Source organism: Hibiscus syriacus, unplaced genomic scaffold (assembly GCF_006381635.1).
Source record: "Hibiscus syriacus cultivar Baekdansim isolate YM2019G1 unplaced genomic scaffold, ASM638163v2 tig00110548_pilon, whole genome shotgun sequence".
Taxonomy (NCBI): Eukaryota; Viridiplantae; Streptophyta; class Magnoliopsida; order Malvales; family Malvaceae; genus Hibiscus; species Hibiscus syriacus.
Window position 1 is genome coordinate 2,593,341 of NW_024062775.1, and position 11,118 is coordinate 2,604,458.

The 11,118-nt window shown below is 37.3% G+C and overlaps 1 protein-coding gene and 1 pseudogene across 1 annotated transcript; one reads left to right on the forward strand and one right to left on the reverse strand.

Moving 5' to 3' along the window:
- Positions 1-679: 679 nt before the first annotated feature.
- On the reverse strand, positions 680-3,069 carry LOC120131006 (annotated as a pseudogene).
- Positions 3,070-8,174: 5,105 nt separating this feature from the next.
- On the forward strand, positions 8,175-10,536 carry LOC120130555. Its single transcript, XM_039147773.1, has 3 exons — positions 8,175-8,338; positions 8,477-8,565; positions 10,346-10,536. Exons 1-3 carry the CDS (start codon positions 8,312-8,314, stop codon positions 10,491-10,493), a joined length of 264 nt encoding a protein of 87 aa, XP_039003704.1. The 5' UTR covers positions 8,175-8,311; the 3' UTR covers positions 10,494-10,536.
- Positions 10,537-11,118: the final 582 nt, after the last annotated feature.

The following is an 11,118-nucleotide window of genomic DNA, read 5'->3' on the forward strand; positions in this document are numbered from 1 at the left end:
ATAATTGAAACCAACATGATGAAAAGCAGCCTTAACCGTTGCTTTGCCTCAATTCATTTTGTTCATCGAAAGAGATTTTACTTCAGGATTCATTCCAATTATAGTCTAAAAGGCATAACCCTTGTAAGTTACTTTTCTCTCCGGTAAACTGATATTTCCAAGTTAATCTTTGAAATTCAGTCCTTATTTGGATTAACTATGACTATCGTCGTTAGCACCAAAACAACTTTGAGCGCTGGAAATGTCCGACTCGTATTATATTGTCTCAATGAGAATCAAATATGACCTCAACTTCCTTTAGTTGACCGTCACTAAGTGTGTTCATAGGAAGTCGATCTTGCTACCAGTCGATTCTTTCTCCCAACTGTAAATCAGAACAACATCCAGACCAACATCAATTTTTTTAAATCAAAGTGTTAAGATTTTTAAAAGAAATGCTGATTGCGAAAAGGAGGTTGGTCCAGACTACAAGAAGAGGACACCGAGCTCGTTCATTTTCAAGCATTAGAACTAAATTCTGGCCTAATTCTATACGCTTGGCAAGACATCTATTTCTCAAAATTTTCATAAAAAACATGGACCAAAACACAAAGTCACATGTTCAAGCTATACTTCATATACCTCTTTGCTTATATTTACATGTAATGGAGAGTTGCAGGTGATATATTACTACCTAGGCTTATGAGAACTTAAGACTTTTTCCAGAACCAGCTGCTGCTGCTGAATTTGTTTGAGTAGAGCCGCTACTGCTTGAACATTGAGTTTGATATTTCTCTGAATCCGTGACACCCGTGGATGATGATGCGTTGGTAAACTTGCAGAGACTCATCAGAGGCGTGTAGTACATCGGAACTGGTAACTTCGATGGCAAGCTAGGCAATGGAGCTTCAAAGTTCAGGACATTTATAACTTGCCTTATTGAAGGGCGGTGAGTGTAATCGGGATGGCAACACCGTAATCCCGTTATCAACAAACATTCAATTTGTCGCTCATCAAAGACTTTTCCTAGTCTCTTGTCAACAGCTTCGAGTAGTTGGCCTTTTCCATAGAGGTCAAAGACCCATTCTAGCAGCCTTACCTTGCTTGGTTCAGCCTTTGGTTCAACCGGCTTTCTTCCACATGCGATTTCGAGGACCACAATGCCAAACCTATAGACATCGGATTCCTTGCTAGCCTTGCTGGTTGTGACACATTCAGGGACAAGGTAGCCTATGGTGCCGGCCAAAACAGTTGTCTGTGCACCCATGTCATGGTCCACAAGTCTTGCAAGACCAAAATCTCCAAGCTTTGCGTTGAAGTTTGAATCCAACATAACATTTCTAGACTTTGTCTCTATGAACCACACATTGTTCCCACTCTTCATGAAGATACAACAAGGCTGAGGCAAACCGAGTGCCATTTTGTGCCTTACAATCCAAGTTAACATGATTTTACCGTCGAAAAGGTGAGAATCAAGGCTTTCATTAGGCAAGAATTCGTAGACAAGGAGTTCACCTTTCTCATGGCACCAACCAAGTAGTTGAACCAAATTCCTATGTCTCAAACGGCTAATAATCTTCACCTCTGATATATACTCCTTTTCCCCCTGCTTTGATCCCCTCGAAACCCTCTTTACCGCCACTCCCGTGTTGGAGTCACTTAATAACCCTTTGTAGACTCCTCCGAATCCTCCCTCTCCAAGCTTTCCTTCTTCGGCGAAACTATTCGTCGCACGACACAGTTCATTATAGTTGAACCTCTTTCGCCCGGTCCCCTTCTCGAACTCATCATCAATGGTGACATCCAAGGCCGGCCTTGAGCATAGGCGAGGAGGGCGACCGCCTAGGGCCCAGGTTTAGAGGGCTCATTCTTGAAAATATTTTTAAGTTTAATAATTAAAAAAATATTTTTAAACATCATTTGTTTTATTTCAAATACTCGAAAACATGGTATGTCCTTGATTTTTATAGTAAAATGTGATATTTATAGTAAACTGTGATATTGACTACTTTTGTCTTTTACATTACGCGTGTAACGTTCGGTGTTCACAAACACAATATAAAGGGCTCATTCTTAAAAATATTTTTAAGTTTAATAATTAAAAAAATATTTTTAAACATCATTTTTTTATTTCAAACACTCGAAAACATAGTAATGTAGTAGGCCCCATTTTAATGATTGGAAGGGAAATCAGGTATGGGCCTCCACTTATCTTTTTGTCATCACGTCCTGACCTAAGGCTCTTAAAATATCAGGACCGGGCCCGGTGACATCATGGCCTCACTATCCTTCGACTGCGCCATTACTCTCCACATCATGATGATGAACAAACCTAACGCACAAGCCACCACACCAAAACCATCACCCAAACCAACAATCAATCCAAAGTTCTTTTTCCTACTTGTTCCCAAGGTTGACTCGAAACTCCAAGAAAGAATGTTATGAATCTCAACTTGATGCCCAGTAGATGCTGAGAAACCTATTCTAACCCATTCTGGCAAAACATCCCTCAAATCAACAGTGTATGCAAGGCTTGAATTCCCACTGTAGATTGGATCAGCATTCAGCAGCATAGGTTAGAAAAACACTGAGATATTTTGTGGTTGAGTTGTAACTCACCCATGCATTTGCTACTCTTCCATCCTTAATGCTACTGTTCCATGTCACGGTTTTCACTGAGACGATGGAGTTGATGTTGATGCCAACATGATTATCATCCGGATCCCATTTGTTTTCGAAGCTATCAAACTCCACTGCAACAACATTATTGCAGGAGGAGTTCGAGTTTTCGTTAGGATTGAACATGGCGAGGTACCCGTCACTGGAGTCGGGAGGGATTTCAAAGTCGAAAGGTGCGATGAAGAAGGATATTCCATCACCATAGAAACTAAGATTGATAGCTTGTAATACGAAGGAGAAACGGGTAGTGAAATCTGTTAGCTTTCCATTACTAGCATCCCAAAGGCGCATCGGTTGATTATACGAGGCACGTCCAACGCTACCGGTGAGATTGTTGATAGCATCGTTCTTGGTGAGTTGTAGAACATCTTGCGATGAGAAAGTATCGCCTTCAAAGTGAATGCTTCCCATGTTGGGACTGAAACCGGTGAAATTGAACGAAAGTGGCTCGGCATAAGCGATTAACAAAAGAAAGGAAACGAAGATATCATAACAGGAGACTGGTTTTTTTTTTTTTTTTGCGGGAAGATGGGATGAAACTGAGATGAAGAGAGCCATTGCAGTTTTTAGATAGGCATAGAAGTGAACAATGAAAGTGACAATGATTTTTTTCAGCCTTAGGTTTGGTTTCTTATGTTTGGACATTGTCAAGAAGCAAACTGGAACGCAAGCAAATATAAACTGAAAAGCATGTATTAAAGAATACAATGGAAAGCTAATGAAGCTCCAGCAAAGAAGGGAAATGACAACGACAAATAATACAAATGGGGTTTGATGTTAATATTAGTACACGACTTCAGAATTAAATAAAGTTGATATTGCCGTCTTGTTCTGTATCTTCAAATGTTGGAAGCTAACATTTTATAAAATGCAGGCCAACTAAATTGCTGACCCTGCAAAACTGACGAATCTTGTGATGCATGTCGTTCGGCCTTTTGTCATCAGTGTTGGTTTTGGTTTAGCCGATGTTTATGCACCTAAGGATTAATGCAGCAAGTTAAGATTGTAACTATAATGCTGATGTGCTTTGTGATATTATATTTATATATTCTGTTACTAAATGGAGTCAAGTACATTGGGTAATTTAGAAAGAAAAATGGTTTGACTCGAGGGATTCGTAAAGTATGCAAAAGAGATCCTTAATATCATAAAGGTGCTCATCGAAGAATCAAACTCTAAGGGAGAAAAAACATACAAGGTCTCGTCGATGAAATGATTGAAAAGCTAAACAAAAAAGGATGGGCTCAAGGGTGACCTACTTCTATATAAAACCTCGGTGAGTAGTGGAATACTAGCTGGAGGACCTATGAACAGGATCGGTATTCCAAATCTAGAAGAGTTTAAGGGGACTATGTCAACCCAAGATGTGAAGATTTTCTTGTGCGGGCATAGATTAATACTTTCATGCAGTGAGTATAGAGAAGATGCCGAAAAGGTAAATATTGTTATTATTTATTTGAGTGGGGTCTTTCTTTATGGTGGCATCGTAGGTGTACCGACGAGAAGCGTGGTGACACTAATATTGAAATCTGAAAAGAATTTCAAGTTGAATTCAAAACTGATTTTATCTCGAGTTTACTAAAGACGAGACCCAATTTAAGTTGAGTCATATTTCAAGTATCTAAATCGAGTAATAATGATGCTCTCTTTACCTTCCTGGATGGACTAAAGCCCTAGTCTAAGCTTGAGTTATAACGAAGATTGGTCTATAGTCTTCCAAATTCATAGATGTTGTTTAACCATTGATCGAGCTTAATGGAAACAAATCTAACATGCATATAAGTCCAATCGTCACCGAGAGAAAGAAGAAAGGAAGGAAGTCATTGAAGTGCTATTTTCACGATGAACTATAATTTATAAGGGATTGTCTTGAGAATAATAGTCTTCCTACCTGATAACATCTGTAATTTATAATTTTTGTTGCGGAATAAGACTATCAGATAGAACAAAATCGCAATTGATAATTTGAGAAGATAAAAATGAAGATAAAGAAGAAACAAATTTTGTGGAAAACCCCTAAATAATATAGGGTAAAAACCACGGGCAAAGATAGAAGAATTTCACTATGAGAAAATAGGAATTACAACTTCTCTCTATCTAACAAGGAGAAAACAATGATAATTCTCTCTTGATAAAAAATGAGAAAACAACTATCAAGAAACACTCTAAATTCTCTAGTATTCGGAGAAAGCTAGAATGATTTGGGATGGTTTTGAAGCTAAATGGGTTAGGGTATTTATAGTTGAAGCTTAAGGACTAATCTTAAAAATATTCTAAAGTATAGGGACTAATTTAGCAATTTTACCATTCCATAAAATTCAACAATTTCAGCTCCTTTGGCCATTGCCATTCGGTGCCCCCTATTGTTGATTAATGTTATTCGGTAGGCATCGAATGAAGATTTTCAACAATCTCCCACTTGAAGATTTAATTGGAACAATCATATCTTCACACCATTCTTTCTCCTTGTACCTCTTTGTTGTATTCCAATGCTCTTTGCCTGGATTCGCCATGTACCGACTAACCATTCCCACTGCTTGTGCAATGTCTGGTCCTGTGCATATCATAGCGAACATTAAACTTCTCACTGCTGATGCATACGGTACTCGAGACATATTCATCATCTCTTCTTCACTGATACGACTCATACTGGAGGATAATTTGAAGTTAATTGGAAGAGGGGTAGAAATTGGCTTACAATCTTGCATGTTGAATCTTGACAAGATCTTCTTCAAGTAATTCTTTTGTGAAAGCCAAATCTTCATATTACTCATGTCTCGGTGAATTTGCATCCCTAGAATCTTGTTTGCTGATCCCAAGTCCTTCATTTCAAATTCCCTAGCTAGTTGTGCCTTCAATTCTTCAATATGATATTTGTTGGGTCCTGCAAACAACATGTCATCCACATACAACATCAATATAACAAAATCGTTATCATCAAACCTCTTGAAATAAGCACAAGGGTCTGCATTAAGTTTGGTGTATCCAAGACACATAATGAAGGAATCAAATCTCTTATACCAACACATCGGTGCCTGCTTTAGACCGTACAGAGATTTGTTCAACATGCAAACCAAGTTCTTCTTTTCTTCTTTTTCAAAACCTTCAGGCTGGAGCATGTAAATATCTTCTTCAAGATTTTCATGAAGAAAAGTTGTTTTAACATCTAGCTGCTCTAGATGTAAGTTCAATGTAGCACACATTGCCAAGACTACTTGAATTGTTGTTAGTCTAACCACAGGAGAAAAGATTTAATTGAAATTTATACCTTATTTTTTAGCATATCATTTCACCATCAGTCTTGCACGATACCTCTCAACTTGATCGTTACCATTTCGCTTGATTTTGAAGACCCATTTGTTACCAATCGGCTTCCTTCCTTGTGGTAGTGACACAAGGTCCCATGTATTATTTTTATGAAGTGCTTCAATTTCTTCTTGCATCGCCATCATCCATAGTGAAGCATCTGAGCTGTTTATTGCCTCGTGGAATGTTGATGGCTCATCGTCCTCTGTTAAAAGGCAGTATGCAATATTTCCTTCTATAACATAATTTGAGTGCCAATTGGGACGTCTTCTCACACGATCTGATTGACGAGTTGTTGGAGCTTCAGAACTCCCTGATTCTTGTTCATCATGTGCTGGCTCTGCTTCAGAAGAATCTCCTTGTTCAAACTCCTTTTCCATATGTATCTGTGTTGTCTCTGACTTTTCAGCGCTACTATCTTATTCTTTTCTTTGTAGATTATCTTCTATAAAGATAACATTCATGCTAATGATCACTTTGTGGGCAGTGGGATCTCACAAGCGATACCCCTTAACTCCATTAGCATACCCCAAAAATTTGCATTTTCTGGATTTTTTTATCCCATATCTCCTTAGATGTCTTCTTCTCCTCAATGCTTGACAATACTTCATCTCCTCAGGATGACCTTCATCTTTAATTTTCACAATGAGAAATTTCTCCTATTGAATTTTTCAATATCAAATTTCGTTGCCATAGCTTCTATTACGGATAGCTCACACTATTTCACTATCATAAATAGTTCTCTGAAACCTTCAAAGAATGTGTAGTACATTCTTACTTTCCTATGTTGGAGGATCCACCTTTTGGTGGCAACCACAAAGACAATAAGTAGATATTACACACTCAAATTTGACTCTTGATACCAATTGTGCGGAATACGGCTATCGGATAGAGCAAAATCGCAATTGATAATTTGAGAAAATAAAAAATGAAGATAAAGAAGACACAAATTTTAAGTGGAAAAACCCTAAATAATATAGGGTAAAAACCACGGGCAAAGGTAGAAGAATTTCACTATGAGAAAATAGGAATTACAACTTCTCTTTATCAAACAAGGAGAAAACAATGACAATTATCTCTTGATAAAAAAAGGAGAAAACAACTCTCAAGAAACTCTCTAAATTCTCTAGTATTTGGAGAAAGCTAGAATGATTTGGGATGGTTTTGAAGCTAAATGGGTTAGGGTATTTATAGTTGAAGCTTAAGGACTAATCTTATAAATACCCTAAAGTATAGGGATTAATTTAGCAATTTTACCATGCCATAAAATTCAACATTTTCAGCTCCTTTGACCGTTGCCATTCGGTGTCCCTATTGTTGACTAATGTTATTCGGTGGGCATCGAATAAAGACTTTCAACAATTTTGGCTTTGGATCTTTGTTGAAATTTTTTATTTGGATAGAAAGAGCGAGATATTCTTCAGTGGTTTATTGAAGTAATTATCAATGGTTGTAAAAAAATAGTTGGTGATGAAACATAGAAGATGGGAAGCGGGCAAGATTGGGAGATTGATAAAGGGAAGAGGCTTGATTTTGGGTTCGATAGAAAGATGGGAAGCTACTGAGCCATGCTTTGATGAAGCTTCCATCTCACAAAGATCTCACAAAAAAATTCGTAACTCTCAACAACGTTAGGAACCTGTTCGATCATTTGCTTTAATGGTTGACAAATCGTCTTCTAATTTTCCTTATTTAATATTTTTTTTACCGTCTCCTAATGCTTCGTTGGCATCTTCGAGACTGATTTTTCTTTTGCTTTTGATGCATCCCAGTAACCGATTTACTTCCCTCAATTAATGCTTTGTTTGTCGCTGTAAAATCAACAACAAATGATTTTGTTTAGTCTCAACAATAACAACAACAATATGGGTTCATTTATCAATTAGTTTTTGCTGGAGAACGGTCGCCGGTGCCGTGAGACAAAATATAGTTTAGTGATGATTTTGTAAAAAAATATTAGTAGATAAAAATATTTGGGTGACCAAAATTAAACTATAAGAATAATTGAGTGACTTAATATTAATTTATCTACATCTTTTTTAACGGAGTTAATAATTTAAGACAAATGAGAACAAAACACCCGAAAAAAATACTTTAAAAGCAAGCAGTTTAAGGTGCAAGTGCATTTAAGCCAAATTTTAAAGCCTACACTTTATCCAACGGCTCAGGTTTCATGGGTCTTATCCAACTGCTCAGGTTTCATGGAGCCCACGGGAGCTTTCCTTGAAATTTTTCTAAAAGTAGTCAATTCTCCTCATTTTCCTTCCATTTCAAAGCGCTCTCTCTCACTCAGTCTTCTCTTTTTGGCTTATCCATCGCTTTGATTTTGTTACCTGCTGTGCGCTCAATGGCAAACCGATGGTTGAGGCCTGAGGTAAACTCAATTCCTTAGTATTGATATCAGTCACACTTTTTTTCTCTCTTTTCTTTTTTAGATTGTTGTAAATTTTCAGATCTGATGAATTAACAAGAAGAAAATACTTAATAAACGGTGGTTTGGTGTACTTTGCAGGTGTATCCGCTGTTCGCGGCCGTGGGTGTTGCTGTGGGCATCTGCGGTTTTCAGTTGGTGCGTAATATCTGCATCAACCCTGAAGTCAGGTCTCTCTCCCTCTTTCTCCTCATATTTTGAAATATTTACGATTTTATTATAAAATATTTATATTTAAGATAATCTTGTCTTTTTTATAGGGATTTTCTTTTATTTTTCAGAAATATACATTTGTGGTTATTATTTTTTTCCATTTATGAATATTTGTTAGATGCTTATCTAGTCGTGAAGTTGAGATTAATGATTTTATACCTTCGAAAATCCAAATCTAAAATCTGAATCTTGTACCCAACCTTCCTCGGCAACCCCGGGAAAATTTAGCTTGGTTAATACATGGTCATGGCCCTCACTTAAATCAGGGACAATGTTTAAAAACTTGATTAGAGGTCTAACAGATGAAATCTTGTATTAGAAAAGAAAATTGAATATGAAAGTATTAAATATAAGCACATATTTTTTTTATAAGAATTTCAGGCCTCATTAAAAACCCCCTTCTTGATTAATGGAGATTTTAGGAAAGCTCCTTAATCAGCGGAAGGAGGAAAAGAGTGCCTTAGGATTTTATTAATCATAGGCAAAGTACATAAGATACAACCAGAAGACATACTTAACAGAACCTTAAGTATTACAAAAACCGAAAATGAAAAACACCAAAAGACCTGACAACCCTTAAACAACAAAACTATCTCAGCCCCAAAACATCAATAGGCCACCAAAAACCTACTGAAAAACCTCTAAAGCAACAAAATTAATCATCCAATCCCCTGTTTAGCCAGAGTATCAGCCTCACAACTGCAGCTCCTCGGGATGTGTCTAACAATAATCTCCCTATCCGAGACTAGGGAAACAATTTTCTCAATCATCGAACTAAAAAAAGGAGGAAATGAAGACGGCAGCAAAATCCAATCCACTGCTGATTTACAATCACTCTCTATTATTAACCTTCCCTTCATCGCCCACTCCGACGAGAGAAAAAAATCAATGCCTTTCTCAATGGCTTTCAGTTCAGCGAGTGGGGGAGGACCTGGACCAACAGCATTCGAAAAAGACCCTAGAATTTTACTTTTCGAATCTCTTAAAATGCCCCCAATTCCCCCCAACAGCCCGTCCCCACTGACTGCCCCATCAACATTAACTTTAAAAAAATGTAATGGTGGAGGAAGCCAACCCTGAACTTTCATCCTTTTGGGGACCGTATTTTGAAGCTTGTCTGCAAGAGTAGGGTCCCCCACAAGGGAATCTACCTGAATAATGACATTCGGGTGCTTAGCCAGAAACTATTTAGCCAATCTAAATCTGCAAATGAAGAAAAGAGTAGAACTGTCCAGTTTCCATTATCAAAAACCACGAGTTTCTAGCCTTCCATAATAGGCAAGACTGACGAGATTTCCCATAACCTCAAAAAACTTCTCCATAGGTCCCCTGCAACCGAGCACGAGATGAAAAGATGCTGAACTGTTTCTTCCTGCTTTGAACAAAACGAACAAGAGACATAATTGATATTCATAGTCAATTTATACAATGATCGATTGGATGATATATAACAAATTGATTTTCTATTCAACCGGTCAATCTGGTTACCAGGGATTTGCATGTTAGCAAGCAAATCCGGGCCATAAACTAACACAGTGTACTTCCAGCTCGCCCTTGCTACTATTCCATGTCTGGGTCAATCCAAATGAGTAGAAAAATAGAAGTTATTTTGCATTCTATTTTTTTAATAATTGAATTAATAATAGAAAGTTACATAGCCAAAACGTGAAGTCTTATTTGGTATTTAATGAAGATTGTGAGAATCAATTGAAGTGTTGAAAATATATTCGTTTTCAGGGTAAACAAGGAGAACAGGGCTGCTGGGGTTTTGGAGAACTTTGCCGAGGGAGAAAAATATACTGAACATTTCTTAAGGAAATATGTCCGCAACAAGGCACCTGAAATCATGCCCGGTATCAACAGCTTCTTCACCGACCCAAAGTGAGGCTTCACTTGGTTCATGCTGAAACTAAAAACAAAGGGTTAGAAAAAATAAGTAATATTCAGTCAATACCACGTAAACCCCTTTTTATCTGCTGACTTTAATGCAAGTTTGTGTTGGTTTTACATTTAGTTAAGGCGTTCTTTTAAACAGAATAAAAGATCAAACTCGTACTGTTTTAGCCTATATGAAAGACTGTTATTTGCAATAATGTAATTTTGGATTGGAAATATTCCGATAATTATGCTTTGCTTTGAGCTCTTGTTCTGCTAACTTATTTGGATGTTGTAAGTAACCAATTGGATATCATGTTAGACTGAAGAGGTGAAAATGTTTAAATGTTCAGTCATGTTTAAATTGAATATTACTATTTTGATCGTGTTTAATATAGTCCAAGTATGTCGTAATATAGCAAATGGAAGGGAACATCAAGTGTAGTTAAATTGTTAGTAGTGAATGCCGGGAATGGCGTCGAGTTACCTTTGCGCTTAATTCTTGAAGTGTTTGTGTATATATTTGTATCCTCTCTTCTAGTGGTGGGATGATAGAAGGAACTGAAAGCAGAAAGAGCCAAATAACCCAGTCCTTTTAGCAAACAGATACAAAATCGCATTACTCGAAGTGCAGG

Excerpts from the sequence above, each read along its gene's own strand:
- LOC120130555 (XM_039147773.1), top strand. The coding sequence starts at position 8,312 with ATGGCAAACCGATGGTTGAGGCCTGAG. Across the intron at positions 8,339-8,476 it reads ACCGATGGTTGAGGCCTGAG|GTGTATCCGCTGTTCGCGGC; the intron begins GTAAACTCAATT and ends TGTACTTTGCAG. Across the intron at positions 8,566-10,345 it reads TGCATCAACCCTGAAGTCAG|GGTAAACAAGGAGAACAGGG; the intron begins GTCTCTCTCCCT and ends ATTCGTTTTCAG.